The sequence below is a fragment of the Chanodichthys erythropterus genome, chromosome 1 (assembly GCF_024489055.1).
Source record: "Chanodichthys erythropterus isolate Z2021 chromosome 1, ASM2448905v1, whole genome shotgun sequence".
Lineage (NCBI taxonomy): Eukaryota > Metazoa > Chordata > Actinopteri > Cypriniformes > Xenocyprididae > Chanodichthys > Chanodichthys erythropterus.
In genome coordinates, this window is record NC_090221.1 from 10,586,950 (window position 1) to 10,600,559 (window position 13,610).

General features: G+C 37.1%; 2 protein-coding genes across 2 annotated transcripts in view; both read right to left on the bottom strand.

Annotated features, from left to right (window-relative positions):
• The window catches only part of afap1l1a (actin filament associated protein 1-like 1a), a 39,154-nt gene extending 36,078 nt beyond the window's left edge, over positions 1-3,076 (bottom strand). Inside the window, exon 1 of the mRNA XM_067387612.1 lies at positions 3,001-3,076. The gene's annotated coding sequence lies outside the window, so the exon portion shown is untranslated. The remainder of the gene's footprint in view (positions 1-3,000) is intronic.
• A 219-nt stretch (positions 3,077-3,295) lies between these two features.
• The window catches only part of ablim3 (actin binding LIM protein family, member 3), a 76,548-nt gene continuing 66,233 nt past the window's right edge, over positions 3,296-13,610 (bottom strand). Inside the window, exons 17-23 of the mRNA XM_067387636.1 lie at positions 12,553-12,706; positions 6,965-6,994; positions 6,144-6,199; positions 5,888-5,948; positions 5,774-5,781; positions 5,130-5,210; positions 3,296-4,738 (exon numbers count right to left, since the gene is read on the bottom strand). Coding sequence (XP_067243737.1) covers positions 4,625-4,738; positions 5,130-5,210; positions 5,774-5,781; positions 5,888-5,948; positions 6,144-6,199; positions 6,965-6,994; positions 12,553-12,706 — 504 coding nt within the window. The 3' untranslated portion in view covers positions 3,296-4,624. The remainder of the gene's footprint in view (positions 4,739-5,129; positions 5,211-5,773; positions 5,782-5,887; positions 5,949-6,143; positions 6,200-6,964; positions 6,995-12,552; positions 12,707-13,610) is intronic.

Here is a 13,610-nt window from a genome sequence, read left to right on the forward strand (position 1 = left end):
AGAAAATTACAGATTGTTTCACTAGATAAGACCCTTATTCCTCGGCTTGGATCGTGTAGAGCCCTTTGAAGCCACACTGAAACTGCAATTTGGACCTTCAACCCGTTGATAGCCGTTGAAGTCCACTATATGGAAAAAAAATCCTGGAATGTTTTCCTCAAAAACCTTAATTTGGTTTAAATTATCAGGAAATTTTAATTCTGAAGTGAACTAATCCTTTAACAAGTTAAAATGCCCCCAATCTATTAAGTGAACTAAACGGACGACGTCAATAAAATGTGAAAACGTCACACAGAAACCAAACTCAAAACTTAACAATGAAAGTGCCCTGAAAGGGATAGTTCACCCTCAAGTCATTCCAAACCTGTTTAACTTTCTTTCTTCTGCTGATCAGAAATGAAGATATTTTGAAGAATGTTTTGACTGTTTTTGTTCATACATTGAAAGTCAGACCAAAACAATATTGGACCCCCATTGTATAGACAAAAACAATCTTCTTTTGTGTTCCACAGAAGAAAGTAAGTCAATACAGGTTTGGATTGACATGAGGGTGAATAAATTAGGACAGAATTGTCATTTTACTGGATAAACTATCCATTTAAAACCGAATCAATATATCTAAATGAACCTTATAACTGATTGAAACAACAACAACATGATAGGCTTCACATTCCCGTACACTGAGGAGACATTCAGCAACAACATAGCTTAAAAATAGTGACAGAAACAACATGTTTGCTCTGAAGGGGATGTCTGCTGGATGCACTTTTTTTCCATTTCTCCATCCCTTGGGTTTGTGTAAACACTCGCATTCTGATAGATCAGGAATCTGGCTGGGAACGAGGAAGAACTTTGCTATATCTTGTAAACAGTAACAGTAACCTCCTTCGCCTTCTGTAAACAGATGAGGCAGGTGGTTCCGAAATACACCTGTGGAAACCTAATAACAGAGTGGCAAAAAGAAATACTGCTGGTTTAGGTGATGGACTCAATGTCTCAGGAGAAAGTGGAAGAGAAGAGAGTTGACATACGTTCGAATGCAAACTGAGGTGCTCTGCCCTGTAATTACTAGCATGTGTTTACCTGGTAGTTGTCCCTGTTTTAACTGTGCAAAGTTGTGCGTTTTATGATACTATACACAATCCCAGATGGCTAAGGAATTGTGTCATGGGTTAAGAGAGTTTTTCCTTTATGGGGAGGTGAATGTGCATGTTGAGAATGGAAACCTAAGACAGTGGCATGCAAAACAATGTGTGTCATGCTCAGATAAATGCATTTGCTCTTAGCATCACCTGCAGTAGAGTTATTAACTCTTATACTTCTCAAAAAATAACTAATGATATCTTTCGCAATTATGTTTTACCTTTTTTGGATTCATTAATTTGGGCATAGAAAAGGCTGTGATGTAAACATGAGACTTACTAATCTTTCCTTTTATCTTTGATATGTTGTGTAAACTCAATCTTTTATAGGTGGATGACTGGGGTTTAACTTTGCTGGGAGCAGCATTGGGGGGTGGAACTGTACAAAAAACATGTACAACAATCTGTGTCTCCAGACCACTGCCTGACCAGATATAGCTGGTTTGTTCTGAGAGAGCCAGCAAGATTCATCCCATTGTGTCAGTGAGGGAAAGAAAAATACATGAGCCTACGCCACAAGCGAAAAGCAGCACTCTTGTTCTTGCACCATGCCAAAACAACAACTATCAAAACAGTAGGACTTTGAGGAGATCAAGAGAACTACTACCGCCTCACCATAGGGGTCCTGTTAGAACATAGCTCCTTATAAAGACAGACTTCATTTATTATAAACAAAGAAGCACAAGAGTAAAGTGCTGAGAGCCCAGGTCCAAGAGAAATTGAAAACTAAACCTTGCTACAAGCCTCGGAATCACTATGCCACCCACTGAAGGCTTATGTACCAGGTGTATAGTTTCTCCTGAACTTTTGAAGTTGGTCTGAACTTTTGGTCTGTATGAAATAGATCAACATTAAGATTGAAACAGTAAATTCTTGTAGAATATAAATGATGAGAAACATTACATGAGAGATACAGCAGCTGTTAAAAGTCAGAGTTTGATGATAGATGGGTAAAAGATAAGGCACTGCATTTCGCGAATCGGTTCTTTTCGTTTCAACGAATCGGTTCAAAAATAGATTCAGCCATTCCTTAATACCAAGACATAATTATATCATAACGTGTCATACATATTCTATATCACAACATGTAGTAAGATTTGCTGTTTATTAAAAACAGTCATTCAACCCAACATTAAATATGTCATACAATCAATATTTTTTCAGACTCGTTTTCGGCTAACTTAGCCTAATTTATTTTTCAGAAGTAAATCTCTCGGTTCACTCAAAATGCTTTTATTATTAGATCACAGACTATCACGAATTGTATAAAAGATAGCCTGTGAACTGCTGACTCGACAACGATTCAGTTCGGTTAATGAACAAATCGCCCAGTCCGCTTTAGTGAACGGGTTAAATTGATTCATCAAAAAGATCCGATTCAAATGAACGATTCGTTCATGACTCAAACATTGGTAATATGCAGACGGTAGTAGCCTAATTTATTTTTCAGAAGTAAATCTCTCGGTTCACTCAAAATACTTTTATTATTAGATCACAGACTATCACGAATTGTATGAAAGATAGCATTTGAACTGCTGACTCGACAACGATTCAGTTATGTTAATGAAAAAATCGCCCAGTCCGCTTTAGTGAACGGGTTCAATTGATTCATCAAAAAGATCCGACTCAAAAGAACGATTCGTTCATGACTCAAACGTTGGTAATATGCAGACGGACGTGGTTTGTGCAGTGCACCTTCAATAACAAATATTTTATTTGCTCTCCAAAATGGTCCGTGGCTACAACACGGGCAGTCACGTCCATGCATGAGAGGACAGTAGAAGCAATTTTATCGAAAACTATGTTTAGTTTAGGTAAACAAACTTTTATGCATTAACCACGCTGTCATTTTACTCACGTTTGCTGTTTATTTCCATATTAGATGAATCAAACAAAACTCCTCGCCGTGTTGGAAACGCACATCGCAGCCCGTGTACCCATCGATGTTATGTAGGCTAAGTGACAGACACTAACTGCATTGAAAGGTTCTCAATGAAGTTGCAGAGACCGACTTCCCTCCATTATCCTGTTGGGTCCTAGTGCTGCCTCTGACCGGGTTTGATGACAGACTGCCCACTTTACTACTCACAAAAAACAACGTTTTTACACAAGAAAACAAACTTTTATTGCAATATAAGATGTACATAGTCTGTTGAAACTGACAGATAAGTTAGCAGTAGTGATTAAAAAAGAGAATCAAAAATATGGTTATACTCTAGCTCTCTTCCTTCACTTTGAAATTAATAGAACACTTCATAACAATCTATTGGGCAAACAGGTTGTAAACACTACACACAAAGGCAGAAAACACGATGGTTTCACCTGTTTGTCAGTGAGGTACAAAACTGATGTCAGTATCCCTTGGCATTAAAGACCTCATGGTTACTGTTAGGTCCTAATCAAGGTTACAGTTTGTCACTTGCTTCAGTGGTGTGGTAATGTGTATTTCCATCAAACGATACATGAGTGTGAATATGTTATCCCTGTCATTAGCCAAACAATCCGTTTACTCCCTCTCCATTCATTTTATTAGCAAATCAGGTGACGTATTACGCCCTGGCATGACTTGAAAATATAATAAACCCACTTAAGGTATCACAGCATTTCCTGATCCATCCTAATAAGAGTGATGAAAGTAAACTGCCCTAACCTAAACAACAGATCTCCTTTTTTAAGAGCAAAACATCTGGGAAAAAAAGAAGAAGAGAAAAACATTGCACCATAATTCTTTCCTACTATGTTTTGTCTTATTCATCTGTATCAAACACAAGCCATATTTATTTCTACCATCACAATATACAATGTATGCATCATCATAATTAGTCTAATAATCCTAAAGTCTTCTTGTGAGAAAAGTGTACATTCAGTATTCGTTACCCCTTGGAAATGACCTGAACAAAGTTGAGCACTTGTAGCGCTCAATTTCATCTGCTAACTTCACAAATAACAGTCAAACTTTGGTATTCATTGTCAAGCAAATCATCGCTTCTTTCAGCCCACCTAAGCTTATGTAGTATAATAGTGAAATAAAAGAACTGAAAAATATTATTTTATAACCTTTAAAATTAAATATGTACTTAATGGATGATGTCAGACGATTCATCCACTCTCATTATAGTTGTATTAATCATATTTACATTCTGTTCACTCACTTTGCTGGTGCATAAATTAATAGAGAACATAAGGCAAAATTCAAAATCCTTATAATTCCTGATTCCTTATTTTTGTCATTCAGAAACAAAATAAAATGTGTTCAAGAACCACTTTACACTCAAGTAAAAACCAAAATGTTCCCTCCATTCTGTTTATTCTTTCCTCAGGTATTCTAGCCTGTCTGATCATTTATATGCCTCTGTCACAAAGAACAGTTGCCCAGTTTGTAGGTACAGTCCAGGCATGACTATGTCTGAGACACAGGATGTGTTTGTTTAGTTAGACTGGAACAGGTATTCAGGTCTCTGTGTGTGTATGGGACAAGAACGCTAGAACAGCCGGGCTTGTTTCTTCATCTCATTCCTCTTCCACAGTGCCAGGCGGTCAAACTCTACCATCGTCATCCCGAATACCTGATAAAACTCCTCGGGGGAAAGATGCCGCTAAAATGAAAAGGAAACTTATCACACACTGTGTCCACATAGTTGTTCATGTACTCCATTTTTATAAGCAATCCTGAAATATTGTTAAACTACCACACACATAAACACACACAATATGTCTAATCTAATCTAATATGGTGCTAAAGAAACATTTCCGCATGTGGAAACCATAATATTTTTTTTTTTCAAGATTCTTTGATGAATAGAATGTAAAAAAAGAGCATTTTTTTGAAATTGAAATCTTTTGTGACATTATAAATGCCTTTACTGTCAATTTTGATCAATTTAATGTGTTGGTAGTGTATTTATAAAATATGTATATAGTTAATATAATATTAATAGATCCTAATTATTATATTTTGTTATTACAAAATAACATGTTTTAGTTTACCTCCAATCTGGCTCGGTCTACATCCTTTGGCAACCTGTTCCGCCCCCTAGTGGTCACAATAAGTGCTTCATATGGGTAAATCTGTAACGAAAGATAGCAATGCATTTAAAATACATCAGCACAAGCATTTAAACTCATATTTATTTACATACAAATAATCGTCATGACTTTCGATGATAATGGTAATGGAAAGCTAAGCATTGTTCTCAGAGCAGACTGCATTGGTGGACCTCCTTTTCCTCTCACTCAAAAGAGTGAAAGGAAATCACAGAGCCTCTGGCACAGTTGCTGTAACCGAGACCGGAAGCAGCATCAAGCAGAACAATATAGTTCCTGACCAACCAAGAGCAAAGGGGTCAGACAAACCCCTGCCCTCTCCACGGCCCCTGCAGTCTCCAAGTCACTAAGAGCCGGCTGGGGAATTACGCAGTGGCCTTATGACCTGGAAGCCCTAATTTCTCCATCCTCTAGTTTCCACACGCTTTGACCAGCAGGACGTTGCTTTGACCCATCAGGGTTCATTAGACCGACTTTCCTCTGGAGTCGACAGTGGGCTAATGTTTCAGAGGTGCCTCTGTATCAGGATGTTTAGTGTCTCTCTGAGACTCTTTAATCATCTGGTAATGTTAAACCATCGTTCTTACCTTGTACTCTGCTGGAAAAGAAAGAAATAAAAAATACGTCAGAACTAATTTATGTACAAATAATTTTACTCAGCAAAAATATGTCATTTAAAAATAAAAACCTCCTTAACTTGCCTCTGATTCCCCAGTTGACTTCACTGCCACTGTCATACTGATAGTAGTCTGCGCTTTGTGGCTAGAAAACAAACAAATAGACAAATAAATGATGGCTAAGGGTTTAACTGACATCTCCAACCCCAACCGCTTTTGCTGCTCTGTCCATCCAGTTACTGAACATTAATACAAATATAATTTAAAAAAATAAACAAGCTATGAACAAAAAAATTAAGTAAAGGCATTTGTTATACAGTCGTTAAAAAAAGTAACTTACCCTGTGCAAACCATTCCTGCCATATCCTGGCAAAGAGGCTGACTTGGCTATATAGTCTTCAAATAATAATAAGAAGAAGAAAAAAAGAAAGGTTTAAGACATAACAATAAACATGAATGTGTAAAACAGCCTCAGTATAGGAGATTAAAGGGTTAGTTCACCCAAAAATGAAAATTCTATCATCATTTACTCACCCTCAAGTTGTTCCAAATCTGTATAAATTTCTTTGTTTTGTTGAACACAAAGGAAGATATTTTAAAGAAAGTTTGTAACCAGGCCACTTTGGGGCACCATTGACTTCCATAGTAGGAAGTCAATGGTGGTTAAACTATTCAGTTTAACACATTCTTCAAAATATCTTCTTTTGTGTCCAGCAGAACACAGAAAATGATACAGATTTTGAACAACCTGAAGGTGAGTTTTTGGGTGAACTATTCCTTTAAGCCTGTTAAATTTTTGACAGCCTTGTCCATTAGTGCACAGTAGAGGGCGCTAGTAACCTGGCTAGAATCTGTGTTGCCTACACTGCAAATATGTATTTGTTATTTAATGCAGACAGTACAGAGACAGTCCCCCTTGCCAAAAAATTTTATTCTGCCAATTAGATATGAGCACCCAGCGTTTTGACTCTACTTTTAGGTTCCATAATCTTGTGTATATCATAAATGTATATAATAATAAAACTTTGTGAGATTTAATTTCCTCCCCCAATGCTAATATCTGACTTTGTGAGATCCAAAAGCAGGTCATGTTATTTTTTTAATACAAAAACTTTTACATCAACTATAGTGGACGCTGAAAGACCTCAAAGCGTTACTCACCATTCTCCGCTGCAAAGTTTGTCCGAAGAGCTGAAGGGTAGAGAAAGAAACAATCTCTTTAGTATTTTGATAATCCGTTCTCTGTTAATATTAAATGCAAATCACTGATTTGGGTCAAATAAAGCAATTCAGCAATACAATACAATAGCAGTGCACTGTGAGAGACATTTCCCCTTTAAACTGTCATGCACATTATAGTGTGGAATGAGCTAAATATGCAATTATTGGTATATACTGTGTTGTGTTTGTCCCTTGAGATTTGGGAACCATTGGAAAAGTCTCAAAGCTGTCAACAAACAGCAGAGAGCAGGCTGCTCACCAGCCACACGGCAGATCAAAGTGCTCAATGAGCCTGAAGAATGTTGATGAAAGGAAAAACGCTATGGCAGTGAAAAGAAAAGGAAAAAACAGAGAAAAGGAGAAAGCAAGGGAAACAAGAGGAAAGTTATAGATGAAAAGGGAGTATCTTCTCTCGCGGACATGAAATAAAGTAAAAAGCAAACACAAGAGGCTGAAATATATGTACAGCAACTTAAGGAAAACGACAGTGTGTTCAAATTATGATGATATTTTTGATTAAATCCAAGAGTTGTTTTTTTTATCTCCCATATAAAGCAATGAAATTACCACATTCACGGTCCAGAGAAGTAATAAAGACATTGTTTAAATAGTTAACGTGACTACAGTGGTTCAACCTTAATGTTACGAAGCGATGAGAATACTTTTTTTTTTACTTTATTCAACAATTTTTCAACAGCATTAGGTGTGCATTTCCTGTTTGTCTTAACCTTCAATGACGTCACTGCTGTGCTCCAGTCTATTATCTCAGATGTATAAATTGGATCTACAATGTCACTTCCAAACTTCATCATGATTTATTTCATGTTCTGTACAGTAAATGCCACCCTTTTCTATTCATGAATCAAAGACATGGGACATCAGCACGGGCTGCACCAGGCATTGTGAAGAGTAGCGATGGATATGGGGGAGGGCAAAGCAGGAATAGCACAGCCAGATCCATGTAGGGAAAGAGGAGGAAAACAGGGAACTAAAGAGAGGGAGGGGATGAAGGGAAAATTCCAGATGCTTTGTGCACTTCCCCATGAGATACACAGAAATAGGAGAGCTGCCTGCTCACATCAGGAGGGATGGAGAAAGGAATGGAGAGAGGAATAGGAAAGATAGAGAAGAGCAGGAGTGAAAGGTTGGTTGTAATGCAAAGAAAAACATTAAGTGGGGATGGATACAGTTACCAACCCAAATATTCAAATAAACATGGAGAATATTTCACTACGATGCAATGAAAATGTACCAATATACAAGTAAATATTGTGTAAAATGATGTTTATAAATAATGTTAATTTAATTTTAGCTCAGGATGCACTGACATTAATATTCTGACCAATACTCATAAGCCGATCATTGTTTTATTGTTACAGCTAGTAACTGATAAATGGCAGACACTGAAATTCTATACTATTTTGTCTAAAGAAATTACACACAATTAAACGCTAAAAATTTAAATGAAAAGTTTTGAATGCCAGACACAAGTGCATTTAGGAAATTAATTTCAAAATGAATATTCATTTTGAGATTTGCAACAGATTACATTAAACATTGTTATTAAATTGTAAGTGTTCATTAAAGGATTAGTCCAATGGGCACCAAAGAGTTGAAGGTCAAAATTAGTTTCACTGCAGCTTCAAATTGTTCTACACGATCCGAGACGAGATATAAGAGGCTTATCTAGTGAAACCATCTCTCATTTTCTGAAAAAAATTGAAAATTAGATAAGTTTTAACCATAAATGCTCATCTTGCACTTGCTCTCTTCTTCTTCTCTATTAGAATTGTATTACTGCCCTCCACAGGTCAAAGTTTGAACTAATTGTTATATACTAGCATTGCATATAAAAATTAGTTCAAAACTTTGACCTGTGGAGGGCAGTAATACATTTAGCAGTGTCTACACTGCCAGAATTCTAATAGAGAAGAAGAAGAGAGCTAGTTCAAGATGAGCATTTATGGTTAAAACTTATATAATTTTTAATTTTTTTCAGAAAATGAGAGATGATTTCTCTAGATAAGACTCTTATTTCTTGTCTGAGATCGTGTAGAACAATTTGAAGCTGCAGTGAAACTAATTTTGACCTTCAACTGTTTGGTGCTCATTGAAGTCTACTATATGGAAAAAAAATCCTGGAATGTTTTCATCAAAACCTTTCATTTCTTTTTGACTGAAGAAAGAAAGACATGGACATCTTGGATGACATGAGGGGGAGTAAATTATCAGGAAAAGTTTATTTAAAAGTGGACTAATCCTTTAAGATTCACTTTAAGCAGTGTTCGATAATGGCAAAGGTAATCTAAATGTAAAAATAAGGAAAATGAGAATGTGCAAACAAATATTCAATATCTACTGATTTAAATTCAATATTCACTATTAACAATGAATTTAAAAAAATCTCTAATATTGCCTGATAACCAATGACAACGATATATTGTGCATCCCTAATTTAAGCAATTGTGTATATTTCATTCGCAATGACTAAATTTATATATAGAATCAAGATTTTTTGTTTCAAATAGAGATCACGATTCTCCCACGATTCTGAGCAAACTAAACAAAATAGCATAGTTTACTAGAGGTTCTAGGAAATTGTTAATTTCTTCCGTCTATTTAAAAATGTTTAATTACTCTCAATAAATTATTTGAAAAAATTAATTCAAACCGATGATTCAATGACTCATATAATTCACTTTTTCACTGTTTCATTACTGGATAATTCAGCATTTTTGAACGAATCTCTTAAATGAATTATTCAATGACAAATAAATATGTTTTAACAGTCATTTGTCGCCACCTACTGCTGTAATGATGCAATTGATACAATTGTTATCTGAAGCACTAAGTTACATTCAAAAGGTAATTTGTTCTATTTTGATCACCTCCATAGACATAATTTCTATCCGCACAATAAACCTGGTAAAACTTTACAATAAGGTTCATTAGTCAACGTTAGTTAACTAACTAATGAGCTAATGTTAGTTAACATGAACTTATAATGAACTGCACTTCTACAGCATATATTAATCTTAGTTAAAGGCACAATATGTAGCTTTTCGCAGCTAGAGGTTGCCTATCCAAAACAAAGGCGTAGCTTGATGATGCCGAGAATGAGCGCGGAATCATGGGAGATGTCATAACAAATGTACTGCTCATGGTTAGTTCATGTTAGTAAATACATAATATTTATTTAATATTTGTAACAGAAATAATTATACTGTGTGGTTTAAAAAAAGACTGTTTGTGAAACTTTTTCATACCTATACCTATTCGCAAATGCAGATTTGTATGTTCAGGTGTGATTGTCAAAATTTTAATAAACACAGAATCTTTGTCAAGTAGGAATGAGATCGCATGGGTGTTTCGAGATCACAATATATATAACAGTATATATATATATATATATATATATACACACAAACCTGATTCCAAAAAAGTTGGGACACTGTACAAATTGTGAAAAAAAAGGAATGCAATAATTTACAAATCTCATAAACTTATATTTTATTCACAATAGAATATAGATAACATATCAAATGTTGAAAGTGAGACATTTTGAAATGCCATGCCAAATGTTGGCTCATTTTGGATTACATGAGAGCTACACATTCCAAAAAAGTTGGGCCAGGTAGCAATAAGAGGCTGGAAAAGTTAAATGTACATATAAGGAACAGCTGGAGGACCAATTTGCAACTTATTAGGTCAATTGGCAACATGATTGGGTATAAAAAGAGCCTCTCAGAGTGGTAGTGTCTCTCAGAAGTCAAGATGGGCAGAGGATCACCAATTCCCCCAATGCTGCGGCAAAAAATAGTGGAGCAATATCAGAAAGGAGTTTCTCTGAGAAAAATTGCAAAGAGTTTGAAGTTATCATCATCTACAGTGCATAATATCTTCCAAAGATTCAGAGAATCTGGAACAATCTCTGTGCATAAGGGTCAAGGCCGGAAAACCATACTGGATGCCCGTGATCTTCGGGCCCTTAGACGGCACTGCATCACATACAGGAATGCTACTGTAATGGAAATCACAACATGGGCTCAGGAATACTTCCAGAAAACATTGTCGGTGAGCACAATTCACCGTGCCATTGGCCGTTGGTGGCTAAAACTCTATAGGTCAAAAAAGAAGCCATATCTAAACATGATCCAGAAGCGCAGGCGTTTTCTGTGGGCCAAGGCTCATTTAAAATGGACTGTGGCAAAGCGGAAAACTGTTCTGTGGTCAGACGAATCAAAATTTGAAGTTCTTTTTCGAAAACTGGGACGCCATGTCATCTGGACTAAAGAGGACAAGGACAACCCAAGTTGTTATCAGCGCTCAGTTCAGAAGCCTGCATCTCTGATGGTATGGGGTTGCATGAGTGCATGTGGCATGGGCAGCTTACACATCTGGAAAGGCACCATCAATGCTGAAAGGTATATCCAAGTTCTAGAACAACATATGCTCCATCCAGGGAAAACCTTGCATTTTCCAACATGACAATGCCAGACCACATACTGCATCAATTACAACATCATGGCTGCGAAGAAGAAGGATCCGGGTACTGAAATGGCCAGCCTGCAGTCCAGATCTTTCACCCATAGAAAACATTTGGCGCATCATAAAGAGGAAGATGCAACAAAGAAGACCTAAGACAGTTGAGCAACTAGAAGCCTGTATTAGACAAGAATGGGACAACAGTCCTTTTCCTAAACTTGAGCAACTTGTCTCCTCAGTCCCCAGACGTTTGCAGACTGTTATAAAAATAAGAGGGGATGCCACACAGTGGTAAACATGGCCTTGTCCCAACTTTTTTGAGATGTGTTGATTATTCCCTTAAAATGATACATTTTCTCAGTTTAAACATTTGATATGTCATATATGTTGTATTCTGAATAAAATATTGAAATTTGATATGATTTGATATTATTCATATGAACGAATGACACCCAATAACTACATTTTACCAATTATACCAGGTATAGAAAGGTTGAGTGTGAATAAAGAAAGAAGTGTGTGTATGTTAAAAAGAACAAGAGACTAAGAACAAGAACAGGTGCATGGCACTGCATCGACTGTAGTTTTATAATAGTTTTTTTTTTTTTTTGCTGTGTCTGCACTATTTGTGAAAACCCTTAGAATTCCCCCTCCCAGCATCACAGTCCTGTATCAGCATATGCTGTCTGTCACTGTTGACTCAAGCCTGCCTCCACTATAAAGCGTTCCAGAGCTCCATTGCCTTAATTAGATGGCTCAGTGCCACAACTTCATTGACCAAACCAGACTTTGCTGAATAATGACAGCCATACTGAAGGCAAGCAAAGCAACTCCCATACTGCATACAGTCCACCTGCACCTGTTGCCGTCATACATTTTCCCCAGAGTGGATTGTGGGAAGGGAAAAGGTGGTCTTAAACACAAACGGTAGGTCATATAGTGACTCTGTCCATGCTCTGTTTCTGATTACACTACTACAACCCCCTCCGAACACACATCTCGATAATCAGCGGTTTGTACAGCAGCTCTAGTGGAGCACTTACAGCCGTTAACTGTGTTGTTGTGGCCCATGCTGTGCAACATCTCCCTGCTCCCACTGCGGGAGTTCCGTGCGCTGCCCCAGGGGTCGTTGTCATAGGAACCGGAGCGGGCTTTCATCTCCTCCTTCAGGATCATCCTACCGATACCACCCTGAATCTGAGACACAGATACAGACACAGAGAGAGAGAGAAAGAGGAAGACAGAAACAAAAGAAATAATGAGTGAGCATCCTGTGATAGTAGAAGATGAGATACTTATTGGCTAAACTTTAAAAAAAAATGGTTAAAGGTACAGTAAGTGATTTCCGAGAAACACCGTTGATATTTGAAATCGACACCCAAACAAACAAATCTCTACCTTCATTGCACCGCCCCCAAAATAACAAACACGCTATGCAACACAGGCAACCGCGAACAGCTGGCACACCAGACAGCTTGTGCGAGTATGGATGAATCAGCTGTGATTCAACAACAGCATACTTTGGTTATGTGAAAAAAACAGTGTTACTCACATATCGAGCAGAAACAAAGCAACCTTGGTGTCTGTTTTCAGGGCTTCCCACTCTCCAACTCTCCAGGGTCGGAAAGCTTTTCCAAAACTAACGCGGATCCTAGTTCTTGCCTGATTGTAACCCTTCTTCTTCCAATTATATTCCTCTGAACTTTTCCTCTTTGGTCTTTTCTCTCACTTGTTTCTATAGTCTTTCTACAAATGTCCAGTTTGCTCACTCTCTCTCCTCTCCTATCATGAGTAGGGATGCACCGATACCAGTATCAGTAGCGGGCCCGATACTGTGCTTGTGTACTCATTCTCATTAAAATGCTCCAAAACCAACAACCAATACCATGCAACATGTACTGTACACTGTTTGTGACAAAGAAACACATGCTAGCTATTGCATGCTCTTATATATCTGCTAAACAAATTAAATCAATGAATATGATTCATATTCTTTTGGTTTCTCTACCTAATATATTTAAAAATTACGAATGCAGTTAAAATACAGGTATCGGTATCGACAAGTTCCAAAAATGAAAGTATCGGTATTGGCCTAGTTCTG